Raw genomic sequence first — 16,581 nt, 5'->3', positions numbered from 1 at the left:
CCCAGTTACAGATTCACAAACCACTGCTCTGCAATTTCTTTCATCCCATGTCCAAGTAGAAAGATGAAGATGTTTCTAACCTAAACTGTAGGATTCTTCAGAGTTTAAAAGGAAAAGGTAAACAGTCATTAAAAGCATTCCAATTTATTAAACTGCATATTCTGTAGTGTTAAGATATTTGGGTGACTCACCCATGGGAATCTTTAGTGGAAAGCCAAGAATTCCAAGCATTCGTTGTTTTTGCAAATACCTAATTGTACATGCCCTGATACCATCAATTAAAATGAATAGGTAATATCAGAAATACAGGCTTGTACAAGATTTAGAAAAAAATCCTGTGTGCTTTAGTCTGATAAATGCATAAGTATTTAAAATGAATGAAGTGGCAGTTTAGAATGCAAACATTTTTCTCCTACAAAACCAGGGAACAATACTGAAATTACTGACTCGTAAGGGGTAGTTTTTTTTATTTTATTGTGCATGCTTTATAATCAGAAAGTGTGTTTTCCATCTAAGCTCTAAATTAGAGGGAATTTTTCCTTTATATCTTGTTGGTCAAATTAAACATAATCAATCAGCTTGTCCATAAAGATGTGTACTTGCATGTCCAGTGCTAAAATCGAAAATAATCTGCTATTCTCTAAAAGTCAGGAAGAGAGTCAAGTTAAATATGTTGTTTTATGATAGCAGTACCGTGCGATTAGATTAGATTCAACTTTATTGTCATTGTGCCGAGTACAGATACAAAGCCAGTGAAATGCAGTTAGCATCTAACCAGAAATGTAAAGAATAGTGTTATTTACAAAATAACTGGGAATAAAAAGTAAGTGCTACAGCACACAGATATAAAAGTACTGAAACAGTACAATATGGGTGCAATACTGCTTAGCGCTGTGATGAGAGGTTCAGCAGGGTCACAGCCTCAGGGAAGAAGCTCTTCCTGTGCCTGCTGGTGTGGGAACGGAGGCCCCTGTAGCACCTACCAGATGGGAGCGGAGTTTAAAAAGTCCATGGTAAGGGTGAGGTGCATCCTTGATAATGCATTTCGCCCTGCCCAGGCAGTGTTTATGGTAGATGTTCTCAATGGTGGGCAATTGCACTGCATAATAATTAAAACAAATTACAATAAGAAAATGTATATGAGAAAAAAAAGTAGTGCAAAATGAGAGCAAAAAAGAAAAAAATTATTGTGGTAGTGTACATGGGTTCATTGACCATTCAGAAATCTGATGGCAAAGGGGAAGAAGCTGTTCCTAAAAATTTGAGTGTGTGTCTTCAGGCTCCTGTTCCTCCTCCTCAATAGTAGCGATGAGAAGAGGGCGTATCTTGGGTTATGGGGTCTTTGATGATTGATGCAGCATTTTTGAGCATGTCCTTGAGGCATGAACTTCTACAAACAATCATTTATTTACTTAACTTCTCTGATGTACTAATACTTTTCTGGGAAAATTTGTCATATCTGATTTTTTTTAGATGGTTTGGTGGGAAGCATAGTGATTAGCATTGTTTTGAGGTTTTGGTGTTAAAAGGTCCTTCACCTTACTAATTCCGACACTCCCCAGCCTATTTTTCAACATATCGGATGTTAAGAGAGTGCTGATGGTCGCTGATAATCTGAAGGGTGCAGCATGCTGAGGATATACAGCTGTTAAGAATGTTCAATTCTCCCGTCTACTTGACATAATTACATTACATTAACATATTCCTTCAGGGATCTAATCACAGTAGAAAAATTGCAGTTTTGTTTTGTGCATTTGAGTAAAAAACATTTGGGGTTGCTTGAAAGTTTCATGTTATAGGTTAAGTGTGATTCAAACTAAATTATTGTTCATTGCTGTTGCCCAGTTTTACAAATCAAGATGCAATGATTTTGAAACATAAATCCAGACCTAAAGTAGATTTATGCCACGCCTACTGCTTAGTGTTGAGACCAGTATTCTACTTTAATCTCATCCAACCACAAGCCCTTCTTCCACATCTTTTCAGTATTTTCTAAGTGACACTTTGCAAAGTCTTTACAACCAGGATATGTTTTCTTTTAATGGTGCATGTAGCGTAAACCTAATACTGTACATCAGCAAGGTAACACCATCCCCACTACAAAGTAGCATCATGCTATGGGAATGTTTTTCAGCAGAAGGGACTGGAAATCCGGTCAGGATTGATGGGAAAATGAATGCTGCTAAATACAGAGAGATCTTGTATATAAACCTGCTAGCCTCTGCCAGAAAGCATGAACTATAGAGGAAGTTTGTCTTTCAGCAGGACAATGACCCAAAGCATACTGTCAGAGCAACCATGGAATGGCTTCAATTGAAGAAAATTGATGTGCTTGAGTCGCCCAGTCAGAGTCCTGATCTTAACCCAATCAAACATCTCTGACAAGGCCTCAAGATTGCTGTCCACTTCCACTCCCCAACTAACTTGGCACAGCTTGAGCAATTTTGCAAGGAGGAATGGACAAATCTTGCTCCGTCATGTTGTGCACAGCTAATATTAGAGATTAATCCAAAAAGACTACTGGCTGTAATAGCTGCAATAGGTGTTTCAACTAAGTACTGCGCAAATGGGGATGACTACTTTTGAAGTGCTGAGATTTAAGTTTTTGAATTTTAAATTTTTCATGCTTTACAATTTTCCATTTTTTTGGGCTCTACTGTGAAAACAAGGTGATTCACAAATAAAACATTTCAGTTAAATTGTTCACAATCCCCAGCTGTAATTCTCATTTACATGAACAAAGGGTTGGGAGCTGAATAATTCTTCAAGGCACTATATTTGCTGCCAATATTTTGTCATGCTCTCTCTTTGCTTCTAATTTTTTTTTTGCTTCACTTCTTGTTCTCATTTATGAAAGCAACCTGACATCTATCTTGTACTCTCTTATTTTCCATGGAGAATTGTCTTTAATTTTACTACACTTCTCCCTCACTGGGAATACGTGTGCATTGTAGCTGAAACCTTGCACCCTGCCAGTCTTTGTCTCCAGTTTCCCTGAGCCAGATGTTTCATCCATTGAAGTTGACCCTTCCCTAAATGGGAGTGGCATATGTCCTATTCTAAACTTTAAAATATTAAACTAATCATTTCTGTGCTTGTTTAACTTGATTTTAATGTTTGCATCCTCATTTTTGAATCTGCCATGACTTCACTGTGGCCTAACTTTGTAATCTTGTACTATATTCTTTCCTGATATTTTCATTGCAGCACTGATGACCTTTTGAAACTCCTCATCATTGATCTCTCTGCCTTTGATGGCCACATTTTGGGCTGTCAAAGCCTCTGAACTTCCTCCCTAAACTTCTCGACGGCATTCATTCTCCAGAATGCTCTAAAACCGACCATATTTAGAAATGGTTTGGTTATCTCTATCTTATCTTTTTATATACCTGTAGCTCAGTACTATATTTGATGACTGGCTTCAGATCTTACTATAACCACTTTTCTGTTTAAATTCTGCAAATATGGCAAATCTGTTGCACCATTGTGTTCATCAGAAGGTATCTCTCCACCATATTCTATTTTGAAGAATTTGATATGACTGGTTAAGATAATCATTAGGTTTAGATTTGTAAGAAGCATGGTTTGAAAGCTAAGTATTGTATAAGACCTACTAGCTTACTGCATCAGGAACGCAAGTAAAAATATGGCTAGTTTCTTTGCTGAGTAAGTTCGACTTGATTGTTATTATTTACTGTTGAGTGTTTATATAGTTTGCAATTATTCTGGCACCTTTACAAATATTAATGATTTACCAAGTTCTGTGATTTCTTGGCATTGTTTGACGCTTTCCATTTGTTCTTCATTTTAGGAGTAGGCTGGCTAATCCTGCCAAATTAACAACAACAGAAGATATTGAAGCCTATCTAAGTGGAGATCTCAAACTGTATCAGAACGTTTCTGTTGTAGGATTATTCAGTCCAGACCTGGACAAAGGTAAACATAAATCGTCAAGTGAACTCACTGAGTAGATAATCACTATCATATTCAAGCATAACACAGGAAGTGAGCTTTGCTTTGTTTCCTAAAGGCAAGCTAATAGAAATCAGAATCAAAAGACAACTTTCATAAATGGCATGGCCTAAATCCTAGATAAATCTCAGGTTTAGCAGTATATTCAATATGTATTTCAATGACCTCAACTTTACCTCAGATCATCCACTCAAGTTATATTACAGATACCGTGTTGCCAGCTAATTTTCACTGATATTGTTCAGTGATGTTGTATTACCAAATAGAAATCCCACCCCTTTCTTAGCTTTTTGAACCCAATAGTATGTAATCTTTGTGTACTGTTTGATTCTCAGCAAAGTGTCAAAATCCACGCCTGTTTTGAAATGATGACTCTCTCTATCATGGCAGTATTTCCCATTCTTTTTCGATTTCACATCCACTACTACTTTTTGTTATCCTTGTGAGCTTTCAGAACGGATTCTCATACTTTCCTCCTCATTGCCTAATTTACAACCTGCATATTTTTTTACTGTGCTTTAAACTCCTGTATCTTCTTTAGTGGTGAACTATTCATTCCATAACTTTCTGAAGACTCTTTAAAACCCATGAGCTCTTTTCAAGACTTGCCTTTCTTTCTCCACAGTTATTGCTTGACCAACTGAATGTTTCCAGAATTTTCTGTTTTTATCCACAAAGATCTAGCCACGACAACCCTTCAGGATAGAACATTCTTGTTATTATTCATCCTCCTGAAGAAGAAAGTCCTAAGCAAGTTAGTTTTATATGACTGTCCTCTTTTCATGTAACAACGTTCTCTTGTTTGTGATTCTCCTACTAGTGGAAACATCTCAACACTTATGATGTCATGATCCTCATAATTTTGTACTTTTCAATAAGACCACTCCTCATTTTCCTATACTACAAAGAATATAGTTCTAACTTCTTCAGCCACTTTTGATATGACAACCCTCTCATAACAGGAATTCAACTCATGAATCTCTCTTGTACTGCTTCCAATGCCAGTACATAGTTTCCTTAACAGGGAAATCAAAACTACACCTCACGTGGTTCCCGTGCAATCATAAAAATTCTTCCATATTTCTAAATACCTGTCATTTGGTTATAAAGGGCAATATGCTATTTGCCTGCCCAACCATTTGCTGCATCTGTATGCTAACTTATTGTAACTCATGCACAAGAACACCGAGAGTACAACAGGGCTACAGCAGGTACAATTTCTCTGGTTGCATGGCGTTGCAACAACAATCTCACATAAACATCAGCAAGACCAAGAAACTGATTGTACACTTCATGGAGGTGAAGTTAGGAGAACACAGACCAATCTTCATTGAGGGACCAGTGGTGGAAAGGCCGAACAGTTGTAAATTCCAGGGTGTCAACATCTCAACAGGTCGGTTCTGGGCTGAACACATTGTTGCCATCATGAAGAAAGCATGCCAGTGGCTCGAAATCTGAGGAGATTTGTTACGTCACCAAAGACTCTGGCAAATTTCTATACGCCTATGATTAGATTAGATTAGATTATGAGGACACGCAGTCCTCTTTTATTGTCATTTAGTAATGCATGCGTTAAGGAATGATACAATATTCCTCTGGTGTGATATCACAAAACACAGGACAGACCAAGACTGGAAAAACTAACAAAACCACATAATTATAACATATAGTTACAACAGTGCAACAATGCCATAACTTGATGAAGAACAGGCCATGGCACAGTAAAAGAGTTCAAAGTTTCTCAAAGTCCCACATCTCACACAGACAGGAGAAGGAAGAAAACTCTCCCTGCCATGCCCGGCCACAGTCCAACTCTGAGTCGTCCGAAAACTTCGAGCCTCCGATCAACCCTCTGACACCGAGTACCATCTCTGTCCGAACGATTCAACCTCATTCTTGGTCGCCAGCAGCAGGCAAAGCCAGGGATTTTGAGGCCTTCCCTCCAGAACATTCTCAATTGCGCAGTAACAATGGCAGCAAACTGGCGTTTCAGAAATTTCTCCAGATGTTCCTCTGTGCTTTCACGTCTGCCTCCGTCAAATCAGAATTGTCCACGGCCCCTATTTAATGGATATGATATCATTTTCACCGGAGAGCTGCGCGTGCGTGGTGCGCTGCTAACACCTCCTCCCTCTCCGATGGAGGGCATTCTGACTGGTTGTGTTACAGCCTGACATGGAGCTTCAAATGCACAGGATCACAAGTGGCTGCAGATATTTCAAGGATACAGCTCTCCCTACCATCAAGGACAGCTTAAAGAGGCAGCATCTGTCATTAAGGACCCTCCTCTGGGACATGTCCTTTTCTCATTACTACCATCAGAGACGAGGTTCAGGAGCCTGAAGATATAAACTCAACAACTCAGGATCAATTTCTTCTCCTCTGCTGTCAGATTTATGAATGATCCATTATTACTGAAACACTTAATTATACCCTTGTAGTCTCTAGCTTTTATTTTTCTAATTCTATGCAAAACTCCACAATAAATGAACTTCTGCTTGTCCAAAACCTCTACTGCCTGAGATCTGTTCCATACCAAAATCCCATTCTCATTTTTCATCCATCTCTGCTAACATTTATTTGGCTCACTATTTCTTATTAAATTTGAAATGCTTGTCTTTGTCAAAATTACCTTGTGTTTCTTTTAAAAGTTTATTTATTCACAGTTTTTAGACCTTGGTGATTGGCCAGAATTTGTTGTTTCCCTTGAAATATCTCTGAACTAAGTTTCTTCTGAGCACAGCTTAGAGTCTATGCAAGTGTAGGCAAGGGTTTGCATTGGCCAAGTTAAAGATGGTAACTTTGCTTCCATAATGAGTGTTGGTAAACATGATGGATTTTATGCCAATTTGTAAATTCATACCCCTTATTAATTTTATTAGATTTATATAACAGTTTTAATGAGTTGAATTTTAATGACCCTGTGATCTCTGTGTCAGAGGCTGATGTTAGGCTGTCTTTGAAGAAAATGAACCCTCCCAAGGCGTAAGGTCCCGATGGAGTACCTGGTAAGGCTCTGAAAGCCTGTGCCAACCAACTGGCAGGAGTATTCAAAGACATTTTCAACCTCTCACTGCTACAGGCAGAAGTTCCCACGCTTCAAAAAGGCAACAATTATACCAGTGCCTATGAAGAATAATGTGAACTGCCTTAATGACTATCGCCCGGTAGCATTCACAGCGACAGTGATGAGATGCTTTGAGAGGTTGGTTATGACTAGACTGAACTCCTGCCTCAGCAAGGACCTGGACCTATTGCAATTTGTGTATTGTCACAGTAGGTCAACAGCAGACACAATCTCAATGACTCTCTACATGGCTTTAGACCACCTGGGCAACACAAACACCTATGTCAGGATGCTGTTCATCGACTATAGCTCAGCATTTAATACCATCATTCCCACAATCCTGATTGAGAAAGTTGCAGAACCTGGGCCTCTGTACATCCCTCTGCAATTGGATCCTCAACTTCCTAACCGGAAGACCACAATCTGTGCAGATTGGTGATAACATATCCTCCTCGCTGACGATCAACACTGGTGCACCTCAGGGGTGTGTGCTTAGCCCACTGCTCTTCTCTCTATATACCCATGACTTTGTGGCTAGGCATAGCTGAAACATCATCTATAAATTTGCTGATGATACAACCATTATTCGTAGAATCTCAGGTGGTGACGAGAGGGCGTACAGGAGTGAGATATCCCAACTAGTGGAGTGGTGCCACAGCAACAACCTGGCACTCAATGTCAGTAAGACGAAAGAGCTGATTGTGGACTTCAGGAAGGGTAAGGTGAAGGAACACATACCAATCCTCATAGAGGGATCAGAAGTGGAGAGAGTGAGCAGTTTCAAGTTCTTGGGTGTCAAGATCTCTGAGGATCTAACCTGGTCCCAACATATCGATGTAGTTATAAAGAAAGCAAGACAGCACTTCATTGGGAGTTTGAAGAGATTTGGCAAGTCAACAGATACACTCAAAAACTTCTATAGTTGTACCGTGGAAAGCATTCTGACAGGCTGCATCACTGTCTGGTATGGGGGGGGGGGCTACTGCACAGGACTGAAAGGAGCTGCAGAGGATTGTAAATCTAGTCAGCTCCATCTTGGGCACTAGCCTACAAAGTACACAGAACATCTTTAGGGAGCAGTGTCTCAGAAAGTCAGTGTCCATTATTAAGGACTTCCAGCACCCAGGGTATGCCCTTTTCTCACTGTTACCATCAGGTAGGAGGTACAGAAGCCTGTAGGCACACACTCAGTGATTCAGGAACAGCTTCTTCCCCTCTTCCCCTCTGCCATCCGATTCCTAAATGGACATTTAACCCTTGGACACTACCTCACCTTTTTTAATATACAGTATTTCTGTTTTTTGCATGTTTTTAAAATCTATTCAATATACATATACTGTAATTTATTTATTTATTTATTATTAGTTTTTTTTCTCTCCTATATTATCTATTGCACTGAACTGCTTAACAAATTTCATGTCACATGCTGGTGATAATAAACCTGATTTAAATGCCTCAGCTGATGAAATTTGCTTTGAACTTGTTTCACAAGATTGATCATTTATACCCCTAGTCCAAACACTGAAACTGTATCCTACCTTACTATTGTAATGCCCTGGTCCATATTTTTTTAATGTTATTTTGTTCTGTATTTGATTTTTTTGCTGTTCTCTGCAAGCTGCTTGTTTGGGTTACTGTTGAGGATGAGAGATAGGAGAATTGTGTGCCATCGGATTAAGGGGAGGTTTCTCTGGTGAGGGACACAAAGGTTGGGCTTGGGGCTTTCGTTAAGGGGATGAAGAGAGAAGATGCTGGAGGGAAGAGGTTGTAGGAGTGGGGCTGTGATTCGACGAAGCCCAGGGTGAGATCGAAGGAGGATCGGCGACAGGGAAACTGTGAGCTCCATTAGACTGTTGCATTAAAATGGGCCCTTTTTTTGTTCTTTCTTTACTAACCCTTTAGTCAAATTAAGAACTATAAAGCGAAATCTTTTAATTGTGTACTGTCTGTTATTTTGTAGCACTCATTTGTAACAAGGTAACGAATGACACAGCATCCACACAAATAGTGGGTTTTGGGGTGGGCACGTGCCTCAATTTTACACGTTTGGCTGGTCCGGAGATTGTCTTCCCTAGACTAACATGGTCAACAGAACCGGAGTGTTTCACTATCGTACATGATTAATGTGCAGTTTTTTTTCTTTCTATTTGAACATGTCCTTTCCTTTTTAATAGCAGGACCACCAGGTAACCGCTCTGTTGCTTTGCTTATTGAATATTCTTCTCAGGTTCTTCATCTTTGGCTGATTCTTCTAACTTCTGTCACTGATCACTGAATGTGATGCGTTAGGCCGTTCTGCCAATGGTGACTGACAAATGAAATGATTGAAGTACACTGTAGTACTCTAGGCATGGACGAATCTGGGAAAGTCACAGTAATTTCTTGTCTCTAGTTACTGGTGGGAATTCCGACAGTATTGACAGCCAACATTTAATCTTGATCAAGAGACCCATGGACTGCTGATCAAACTGAGGAGGCAGCTTTCCATCATTGGACAGAAATCAACAGAGGAACATTCTGTTTGCATCTAATTTCACAGTCCCTGGGTTGCTAGTCTCAGCATAATTGCTACATCACAATTACTAAATCTGGAGTCTTTGCTAGTTCGTTAAAATTGTTTAACTGCCAAACTCAAATTACAGTAAGAGAAAAAAAAATTGGCAGTACGAAACCTTAAAGAGTGGTTTACTTGTGTTTATACAGAATCTACATGGATGAATATAACCATATAACAATTACAGCTCGGAAACAGGCCATCTCGGCCCCTCTAGTCCGTGCCGAACTCTTACTCTCACCTAGTCCCACCGACCTGCACTCAGCCCATAACCCTCCATTCCTTTCCTGTCCATATAGCTATCCAATTTAACTTTAAATGACAACATCAAACCTGCCTCAGCCACTTCTGCTGGAAGCTCATTCCACACAGCTACCACTTTCTGAGTAAAGAAGTTCCCCCTCATGTTACCCCTAAACTTTTGCCCCTTAACTCTCAACTCATGTCCTCTTGTTTGAAACTCCCCCACTCTCAATGGAAAAAGCCTATCCACATCAACTCTATCTATCCCCCTCATAATTTTAAATATCTCTGTCAAGTCCCCCCTCAACCTTCTACGCTCCAAAGAATAAAGACCCAACTTGTTCAACCTTTCTCTGTAACTTAGGAGATCAAACCCAGGCAACGTTCTAGTAAACCTCCTCTGTACGCTCTCAATTTTGTTGACATCTTTCCTATTATAATATGTGTACAGTTATATCAGCAATATCCTGAGATCTAATTGCAATTCTGTGCACTATCTTTTAATAATATTTTGATGGCTTCGTAGGCCTATTGTCATAAATTCTCTGACTTTATCTTTTTCAGAGCATGTTGATTTTATTAAGGCAGCTAATTCCCTGCGGGGCATTGTGGCCACTGGATGTTATATAGGGAATGACTATCCATATCTGTAAGTCATTTTGTAACATTCTTTTTTCAGATAAATGACGATTATGGTTATACTTAGAATTTTGAGATATATTGTAACTTTGATTAGCGATCTATATTTAAGATAGGATGTGCTTACACTGGAGAAGGTCCAGAGGGGATTAATAAGAATGATTCTGGAAAGAAGCAGTTAACGTATGAGGAACATTTGATGGCTGTGGGCTCATTGGAGTTTAGAAGAATAAGAGGCGATCTCATTGAAACCTATTGAATATTGACAGGCTGAGATAGAGTGGATATGGAGAGGATGTTTCCTATAGTGGGTAAGTCTGGGATCAGAAGGCATGGTGTCAGGATAGAGGGACATCCATTTAGTGCTGGAATAGAGTGGATGTAGAGAGGATGTTTCTTATTGTGGGTGCGTCTAGGATCAGAGGGCACAGTGTCAGGATAGAGGGACATCCATTTAGTGCTGAGATGCAGTGGATGTGGAGAGGATGTTTCCTATTGTGGGTGGGTCTAGGATCAGAGGGCACAGCGTCAGGATAGAGGGCCATCCATTTAGTGCTGAGATGAGGAAGAATTTATTTAGCCAGAGGGTGGTGAGTCTGTGGAATTCATTGCCATGGACAGCTCTGGAGCCAAGTCATTAAAAGTATTTAAAGTGGAGTTCTTAAATATAGGTTCTTGATTAGTCATGGTATCAAAGGTTATGGAGAGAAGGTTCTGGTCATGGTATCAAAGGTTATGGAGAGAAGGCTGGAGAATGGGCTGAGAGGGGAATGGATGAGCCTTGATGAAATAGTAGAGCAGACTCGATGGGCCGAATGGCCGAATTCTGCTCCTATATCTTAGGGCCTGAGACTTTAACTTACTTTCAAGTTGTGCAATAAATCATATTCAAAATGCTGTAATAGTTTGTTGCTATTTCAAATGTTGCATGGTAGGACCTCCCTTGTATTATATTGTACACAAGCGCTATATCCAACACAATTTTTTTGTAATGTGTGTCAAAGTGCCTAAGACACATGAATATGTGTGAGAAATAGACATTACTACCCTGGAGGTCCTACTTTGCCACTTTCTACCTAACTCCCTATATTCTGGCTTCAGGAGGTCCTGAAGAGAGAATATAAGGAGTTCAGTAGAAAGATGAAAAGCAGGACCTCCAGGCTAGTAATTTTTGGATAGCTGCCTGTGACACGCACCGATGAGGGTAAGAATAGGATGAGTTGGCAGATGAATGCGTGGCTGAGGAATCAGCGCAAGGGACAGGGTTTCATATTTATGGATCATTAGGATGTCTTCTGGGGAAGGTATGACCTGTGCAAAAAGGACGGGTTACACCTGAACCGAAGGGCAACCAATATCTTCACTGGCAAGTTTGCAAGAGCTGTTGGGGATTGCTTAAATGAATTTGGCAGGGGAAGGGAACCGGAGTGATGGGGATGAGGATGGGTCAGTTGGTATATGTACTGTGTAGTGAGACTATGAGAAAGGACCAGCAAAAGCTGATGAATACAGCACTGACAGTGTTTTTATTTGAATGCTTGCAGTATATGGAACAATGTAGGCAATATTGGCAGGCATGATGTGGGCATCACTGAATCATGGCTGACATAAAATCATAATTGGGGAGCATAACCTCCGAGGATACAGATAGTATTGAAAGGATAGGAAAGTAGGCGGTGGAGGGATGGTTGGCTCTGGTGATGCATAAATGAGGTAACATAGGTTCGGAAGATATAGAATCCTTGTGGTAGAGTTAAGAAACTGCAGATACAACAGCCAGGATGTGAAACACAAATTGCAATGGGAGGTAGAAAAGGGATATAAAAATTGCAATGCTACAATAGTCATGGAGGATTTCAATATGCAGGTAGGTTGGGAAAATCAGGTTGGTGCTGGATCCCAGGAGAAGGAATTTGCAGAATGCCTCTGAAATGGCCTTTTAGAGCACCTTGTGATTGAACCCACTATGGGAAAGGCAGTTCGGGATTGGGTGTTGAGTAATGTACCAGATTTGATTAGGGAGCTTAAGATAAAGGAACCCTTAGGAGGCAGTGATCGTATTATGATAGAATTCACCCTGTTTGAGAGGGAGAAGCTAAAGTCCGAAGTATCAGTGTTACAGTGGAGTAAAGTGAGTTACATAAGCATGAGAGAGGAGCTGGCCAAAGTTGATTGGAAGGGAACACTAGCAGATATGATGGCAGAGCAGCAATGGCTGGAGTTTCTGGGGGCAATTTGGAATGCACAGGATAGAAACATCCCGAAGATGAAAAAGCATTCTAAAGGGAGAATGAGGCAACTGTGTCTAACTAGGGAAGTCAGAGACAGCATAAAAGGAAATGAAAGGGCATATAATATAGCAAAAAAAAGTGGAAAATTACCAAATTGGGAATCCTTTAAAAACCAACAGAAGGGAACTAAAAGGAAATAAAGAGAGAAAAGATGAAATATGAAGGTAAGCTAGCCAATAATACAAACGACGATATCAAAAGTTCTTTCAGATATATAAAATGTAAAGGAGAGACGGGAGTGGATATTGGACCACTGGAAAATGACGCTGGAGAGGTAGTAATGGGGGACAAACAGATGGTGAATGAACTTCATCAGTCTTCACTGTGGAAGACACAGTATGCCAGAAATTTGAGAGTGTTGGGTCAGGGGTCAGCTTAATTGCTATTGCAGAGGAGAAGGTACTTGGAAAGCTGAAAAGTCTGAAGGTAGAAAAGTCACTTGGATCAGATGGGCTACATCCTAGACTTCTAAAAGAGATAGCTGAAGAGACTGTGGAGGCATTAGTAATGATCTTTCAAGAATCACTGGCTTCTGGAATGGTTTTGGAGGACTGGAAAATCGCAAATGTCACACCACTCTTTAAGAAGGCAGATGAAAGGAAATTATAGATCAGTTAGCCTGACTTCAGAGGTTGGGAAGATGTTGGAGTTCATTATTAAGGATCAGGTTTCCGGGTACTTGGAGGTGCATGATAAAATAGGTCAAAATCAGTATGGTTTCCTTAAGTGGAAATCTTGCCAAATCATATAAAACTGTTGGAATTCTTTGAAGAAATAACAGCCAAGATAGACAAAGGAGAGTCAGTGGATGTTGTTTGCTTAGATTTTAAGAAGGCCTTTGACAAGCTGCTGCACTTGAAGCTGCTTTACAAGGTGAGAGCCTTTGGTATTACGGGAAAGCTACTAGCGTGGAGAGAAGATTGACTGATAGGCAGGAGGTGAAGAGTCGGAATAAAGGGGCCTATTTTGGTTGGCTGCTAGTGACAAGTGGTGTTCCGCAGGGATTGGTGTAGGGACCACTTCTTTTCATATTATATGTCAGTGATTTGGATGATGGAATTGTAGCTTTATGGCCAAATTTGCAGATGATAAAGGATGGGTGGAATTAGGGAGTCTGCAGAAATACTGAGAAAGAGTGGGAGAATGGGCAAAGGAATGGCAGATGGAATATAGTGTAGGGCAGTGTATGGTCATGCACTTTGGTAGATGGATTAAAGGTGTAAATTATTTTCTATAGAGGGAGAAAATTAAAAAAAATCAGAGGTGCAAAGGGACTCAGAGGCCTTTATGCAGGGTTACTTAAATGTTATCTTGCAGGTTGGGTTGGCGGTGTGGAAGGCAAATGCAGTCTTAGCTTTCATTTTGAGAAGACTAGAACATAAGAGCAAGGATGTGATGCTGAGGCATTATAAGACATTGTCAGACCGTACTTAGAATACGGTGAGGGGTTTTGGGCCCCTTATTTAAGAAAATATGTGCCACCATTGGAGACTGTGTGCAGAGAAGCTTCGCAAGAATAATTCCGGTAATTAAAGGGTTAACATCGGAGGGTTTTCTTTTGATGGCCCTGGGCCTGTAATCACTGGAGTTTAGAAGAATGAGTGGGGAACCTCACTGAAACCTAGTTAGGATGGGTGTGGAGAGGATGTTTCCTACCGTGGGCGAGTCTAGGACGAGAAGGCACAGCCTCGGAATAGAAGGATGTCCATTTTGAACAGAAGTGAGAAGGAATTTCTTCAGCCAGAGGATGGTGAATCTGTGGAATTCATTGCCATGGATGGCTGTAGAGGCCAAGTCATTGAGTATATTTGGAGGAGAAGTTGATAGGTTCTTGGTTAGTCGGGGTGTCAAAGGTTATGAGGAGAAGACAGGAGAATGGGGTTGAGAGGGATAATAAATCAGCCATGATGAAATGGTGGAGCAGACTTGTTGGACCAAGTGGCCTTATTCTGTTCCAATGTCTTATGACCTTATGGTCTTATTTTAGTACTTTGTGTATGTTGTTCTCTATAATCTCTGGTTTTAATTTTACTGTGCTGCAAGGTCCTGAGAAGCAGTAACAGTGAATTGGACAATATCAAAATATATTTGGAATTGTTTCTCTGCTGGTATTTACAGTTGGTGGAGAAAGGGAAAGCAACTCTGGCAGGATGTGGTCAGTGAACTTTCAGCAGAGATGAAGGGTGGAGCTTATGGCTTTGTGTTTTTTTTTGCATCACAATGGAATTCAATTTGGCTCCTAGCTCTTGCTGTAGTAAACTGAGTCGCATTTGCTCCCTGGCTCAGCCAGTCACTGCCTTGGCAAAATGTGCTACAATTTTTCATTAAGCTGCGAATAGAGGTTTTTTTTATACAGCCTGCAGTTAGTAAAATCAGCATTTTAAGAACAACATGCAAGGTTATAAAGTTTTACTGTATTATCTGTCTTGAAGTTATGACCAATATTTGCCTATAGAATATGGCATATTTCACAAAGAATGATTTTAAATTCTGTTCAAAATGTCATGTATATGTTTTTGTTCTTTAGCTTTACAGTTAATTGTGTATGAATGATTTTGATTAAAACATTCTCAAAAATGAAACGATGTATAAAAATATGTACAATATATTGAATAAAGAAAGGCACATTGATGACATCCTCTGGGGGGGTGGGGGGGGGTGGGGGGGAGGAACACTGTTTTATTTTAATTCAGAAATAGAAGTTACTTATGTTCAATAAACGGTACTTTATTTTCATTCTTGATTTTAATTGCTGGATTTTCATCAAGCTCCCAGAGATTTGGTGTGGTCCCACCAGCTCTTGTGTTTGCGAAGCATGAGAAGTCTCACATAGAAGGAGTTCAGCTTGAGAAATTTCACGCTAAAGAGATTGTATCTGCAATCAAAAGTTCAATGTTGGAAAGATTTGTAGGTATTTTTACTCCCAAATGTTAACATCTAAACAGATTATATTCAGTTGTTTTCTCTGTGCACCATATATAACACACTTCTATATTTTCATTAAGTGCTATGATTTTTACTTAGGACTTGTATTATGATTTAGCTTTATCCTTAAAATGGTTTGGTTCAGTTGGTCAATTCCCAATTTTGCAGCAAGAATAAACTGTATTTATGTAATACTTTTTCACATCCTCAGGATACCCCATAATGTATTACAAGTGCTGAGTTGTGCTGTCATTGTTATGTAGGTAAAGACATAATCGAGGCAGTATACAATAAGGTCCCACATCAACAAATGAGTAAATTATCTGATAAAAATTTGTGGTGATAGTGTCTGATTGAGCAATCTTTGCAAAGAGACAAACAGAACATCTGCCTTTTCAGAAATACTGCATGGGACTTTTTCCTGTATATCTACTTGGTCAGAAAGAGACTCAATTAAAAATATTTCAAAATATATCAAACAATTTTTATTGCTCGTTATAATTTGTCATTTGTGTTTCTGATTATGTACTTACATAAATATTTGTAGTGTCATTTAATAGTTAATAATTTGTTCGCACTTTGATAATGGCAGTCAGTATATGTCAACCAATAGTCCATGAAAATTTGGCTCTAGTAGCAAAATGGACTGACAAATCTACCTCTTCTAGTTAACTGCTATTGTTATATTACGTACATTGAGCAATGAGAATTGAAACAGAATCCGTTGAAAGTTTAATACATTTATACCTTTCATTCGGTTTTGTATTTGTGCTCTGATATTAGCAAATGTGTTTAAATGTGTAAAGCACATTTATCATTGGCACTGGGAAATCAGCTTAAAACTGAAAATTAGTAATTGTATAGGTAGACTTTGTCTGTTATTAATGATT

General features: G+C 39.6%; 1 protein-coding gene across 3 annotated transcripts in view; it reads left to right on the top strand.

Annotated features, from left to right (window-relative positions):
- txndc16 (thioredoxin domain containing 16) overlaps positions 1-16,581 on the top strand; it is a 110,628-nt gene that overhangs the window by 78,802 nt on the left and 15,245 nt on the right. For all 3 annotated transcript variants that reach the window (XM_063048832.1, XM_063048814.1, XM_063048823.1), the window contains 3 exons: positions 3,812-3,936; positions 10,401-10,485; positions 15,535-15,673. In XM_063048832.1, coding sequence (XP_062904902.1) covers positions 3,812-3,936; positions 10,401-10,485; positions 15,535-15,673 — 349 coding nt within the window. The remainder of the gene's footprint in view (positions 1-3,811; positions 3,937-10,400; positions 10,486-15,534; positions 15,674-16,581) is intronic.

Source organism: Mobula hypostoma, chromosome 1 (assembly GCF_963921235.1).
Source record: "Mobula hypostoma chromosome 1, sMobHyp1.1, whole genome shotgun sequence".
In the NCBI taxonomy this organism is placed as follows: Eukaryota; Metazoa; Chordata; class Chondrichthyes; order Myliobatiformes; family Myliobatidae; genus Mobula; species Mobula hypostoma.
The sequence above is the reverse complement of the archived record's forward strand: the minus strand, read 5'-3'. Positions and strand labels throughout refer to the sequence as shown.